We start from the raw sequence: 3,968 nt of genomic DNA on the forward strand, positions 1-3,968 counted from the left end.
GATATTGCCACATGATGGACTTGATTGCGCGAAGATACCTTGTTATGGTCAACGACAATGATGGTGAGGTTGATCTTTGATTTTCAGTCACCCTTCAATGTGATTTTTCATTATATTATTTAGATTAAGAAAATCATATGTCATTTTATCAATCATTGAAGTAGACTATGTGCATTTATAACTTCGACTTTTCTTTGGAACTGCTTGCACTCAAGGTCCTAAAAGAGTTCCTTCTGCAAATGAAGAGACAATTGGGCATGTGTCCACCCTTGAAATGGACTTGATGGCAGGAGTTGTCACATGCGATAAAGAGGAAAAAGTTTTGCAGTTTAAAATCATGAAATTGAGCCTTAGTTGATAAAGCTTGCCACAATAAAAGAGTTGTTTTCAGGAATGGAATTGGGCTTTGAAAAAAAAATATCAGTTCATGCCTAAATAAATATTGATAATTATTGGATCTTTTCCATTGTTTTCACGGGCGTGTAATATCATAGTGGATTTAAGCTAAGATAGATTTTACTTTCTTTCTACCGGCTATTTCATTCACCTATTTATGTGTATTATGCATGTAGAACTATTGGCTTCTTGACACTAGATAACGGTTTATGTTGATTGCTACAGGTAAAAGAGTATTATCAGATGCCTGGGCTTTGGATACTGCTCAAAAAACCATATGTGGCAGAGGCTTAATCCTGAAGGTGATAGACCTTATGCAAGTATGTAAGTTGCATTGTATATCTGAATTTGAATTAGCATTGCTTGGCTGGCTTTTGAACAGCTTTTCTACCATAACAGTCTGGTTAGTAGTGTGTTTCCTTTCACACTATCGTTGAACTGTGCTGCTGTACTGCTCCTTTATTTTCTATTGCTGCTTAAAACTTCTAATTAACCAATTTTTAAAGCATGTTTGGCTAATCCTAGAAAGTAAACTTACCTATTTTTTTTCTCAAAAAAGTAATTAAATGCTTTTAAAAATTAACATATCATGCTGAATTGTTTTTGAAAAAGTTTCTTTTAAAAAATAGCAGACCAGTTTGGGAGAAGAAGTAACTTATAAAGATCCAGACATGATTTGGCCAAGCTTAAAGTACTTTTAATTAACTTTACTTATTTCTTAAGCTTATCCAAACAGGCTCTTAGATGATCTCAAGACAATATTATAATTGTTACTTGGGGAGGTTCCCCACCATTAATTTGTTCAGACTTTTAACTTGTCACTACAAAAAATGTTTTAAATTGGTTTGTGCATTTTTCTTGAAATGATTTCGAGTAAGTGGGATTTTGGTTTATCCAATTGGTTTTATAGCGGGATTGGGCTACTTTGTGTGGGATTTAATGCATTGCTTGATCGTTTGATTTGAAAGGTTATGTAAATTTTTTGTGGATTTCGATCTCAATTTGGTTTTTGGTTGATTTGAAGATAAAATGGGGATGATGGAAGCGATTGAACTGTGAAAATTTGGTTTCCATGTTTAAGAAATTGGGATAAGACTGCCAACTTAATTTATCATGTGAATCAGTTATTTGATGCCATTAATTTGGCGTAGAATTTGCTATAAGATGCAAGTATCTTTTGCAACGTAGCGTAGATAGAGAAATCACTAGCATCTAATTCCTTGAGTTTTGATTTTTTGTGCTTTATAGTATACTGCAAAACAAATTTCTTCAGTCACTATTAGAGTTATTGTTCTTTTAATCATATACTCCTAGCTTTCCATTCTTCTTCATTTTTTACTATATATGCTATTTGCTTTTGTTGATGCCTACTACCGTGCAACAACAATTAAAAGTGGACACTTGGACTGATTTTTTAAGTCTTGTGAGATTCAGATATATAAATGTAGAGGATATCTATTCTAAATGATCGAGTACAAATCTTGGTGCCCATCTCATGCTTTCTATAGGATAGAACTAACAATTTTGGAAAAATTTAATGCAGTAGATTCGATTTTTGGTTCTTTGGGTGAAGATCCATTAAAGAAAGAGCTCATTGAAACTCCTGCTCGCTTTGTGAAGTAGTTGATTAAGTTTAGAAGCTAAATTTGATCTTGTCTTGGCATATAGTATCTTCAATTTCTTCCCAAGTATGTGAATTTCTTTTACTTTGGTAAGTGAAGATCTTATAGCTTCGTGAATAAGAACTTTTGGCTTCAAGAAGTGTTGTATGTTGAACTGGAGATGTAATTTCCTGCTTACACTAATATCAGAATACATGGAAGTCAAATTAACAAAAGGCTTTGTTATGTGGTTAAGAATGACATCTGATATAAATAAATTACTCAAATAAAGAAGTTCAATGAGCACTTGAAACGACATTAAAAACTTTAAGATTGATACAGTATTGGTATGGAGTTTGGTTTAAGGTTTCACTGCAAAAAGGGATTTGGTGATGTTGCTTCTAGGATTTGCAGTAAAATTGGCACGAGAAGCAAAGGAAGTTGCTGTAAATGTCTATGTTGCAATGCGATATTGGCATCCACTGACTGAGGAACCCATTCAACAGGCATGTTACAAGAATTGAAACAACATACGCTCACATGTGCTCATTCTTTATTTATATTTCTCTACACTGGGAGCATTCTAAATAGAATCTATGTTTTCTTCACTTACAGATGGTGTTTTGTAGGAAACTATTAACATTTTTTATTGTTGATATAAGTGAACGAAAAAAAGAATATGCATCAATCTTTTGAAGAGAGCTGGACATTACATGACATTGCAGGTACAAAAATAAAGCAGCTACATCTCAGTCTCCAGTTTATCGTTGTTGGTGCAAAGCTTTTGTCGTGTTTGCTGCAGGGGGAGGCTGCATCCTTTACAGATAGATATGGACTAGCGATTAGCCTTCCGTTGGCAACTACTACTTTACTAAATAAGCAAATTCAATATCGGTATTCTGATGGAGTAGGTAGTTACTAATATTTAGAAAGGGTGACTTTGTTTTATGTGTTCTAAATACACATGATGTCTTAAATTTTAATTTTTTAGTGCGTTTCTTTGTGTTGTAATATTAGCTTTTGAAATGATCATCTTGTTGGATAGAGCATTATCTAGGCAATACTACACTCTCAAGACTCTTGAATAATGCAATAAATCTTCAACAATTTCTCTCTCTCTCTCTTAACATCTACAATTTCTACATTAATGAAAACACGATAGAAACAAAATTCGTGCAATGCACATGTAAACGACTAGTATTTTAATAACAATGGATCGACTGGAGCCAATACATTCTTAAACATTCGAGCTTGGCTCTTGTTTAGAAACATTGCTCAATTCAGTTTGTTGACTCTTTGCCTCATGAACTAAGTCAAGCGGCTTAGAGCCCATTAAAAAATGAAACCCTTCTCCCTCTTTAAGGGATGAAATTGACTAATATACACAAAGTTAAAATTATACACGAACAACATGTTAGATATACAATTCTCTCTAGAATTAGAAAAATGAAAGAAAATCAAAGATTTGCTCAAGGCTCCTGCTGAGTTGCTCGGGAGGGAAAATCGATAGAGTGCTCAAAGTGAGGTGTGAAAAAGATTAAAGGCCGGACGGTATCAAGCCATGATTTTAAGCGGAGAATGCGAAGACTCGACCAAGTTCAAGGCAGGAAAAACTTGTAGTCTATGAATATCAACCAAATGGGAGTCCTTTTAGGGTTAATTCACGGTAATTTCCACTCAAGAATTTTTTACCTTCTTTTTCATCTAAAGCTGGTTTTATCTCATTCGTTACATACGCAAAACTTACACATGGGAAACCAAACTGACCGGCATTCGACTGGGAAAGTCGAATAACGATACATTAGTATTTATGCATATACAACTTCATGAAGATGGAATAGCCCACCAGAAACCAAAATCCTCAATTTTTTTTTTATTTTTTATTTTTTAATACAAAGGTGGAGCCATTGATAAGTGAACACGGCTAATGGTAGTTGACTATCCAGACCGTTCCATTGTTGCCAGTATCAA

General features: G+C 34.0%; 1 protein-coding gene across 8 annotated transcripts; it reads left to right on the forward strand.

The window, feature by feature from the left end:
* Window positions 1-3,112, forward strand: LOC111400868. Of its 8 annotated transcripts, XM_023028309.1 has the most exons (5): window positions 7-63; window positions 622-720; window positions 2,364-2,503; window positions 2,613-2,722; window positions 2,800-3,112. In XM_023028309.1, the coding sequence occupies exons 1-4, from the start codon at window positions 12-14 to the stop codon at window positions 2,691-2,693; spliced, it is 372 nt and encodes a 123-aa protein (XP_022884077.1). In that variant the 5' UTR covers window positions 7-11; the 3' UTR covers window positions 2,694-2,722; window positions 2,800-3,112. The 8 variants fall into 8 exon arrangements, 4 of the variants coding, with proteins under 4 accessions (XP_022884077.1, XP_022884076.1, XP_022884079.1 ...); XM_023028308.1 differs by having other exon boundaries at window positions 2,613-3,112; XM_023028311.1 differs by lacking the exon at window positions 2,613-2,722 and having other exon boundaries at window positions 2,723-3,112.
* The last annotated feature ends 856 nt before the right edge of the window (window positions 3,113-3,968 follow it).

This window comes from Olea europaea, chromosome 10 (assembly GCF_002742605.1).
Source record: "Olea europaea var. sylvestris chromosome 10, O_europaea_v1, whole genome shotgun sequence".
Lineage (NCBI taxonomy): Eukaryota > Viridiplantae > Streptophyta > Magnoliopsida > Lamiales > Oleaceae > Olea > Olea europaea.

Bases quoted from the DNA above. Each gene is read 5' to 3' on its own strand.
- LOC111400868 (XM_023028308.1), top strand. From the start codon at position 12: ATGATGGACTTGATTGCGCGAAGATACCTTGTTATGGTCAACGACAAT. The intron at 64-621 runs GTGAGGTTGATC...TGATTGCTACAG, and splicing joins TATGGTCAACGACAATGATG to GTAAAAGAGTATTATCAGAT. The intron at 721-2,363 runs GTAAGTTGCATT...GTTTGGTTTAAG, and splicing joins GATAGACCTTATGCAAGTAT to GTTTCACTGCAAAAAGGGAT.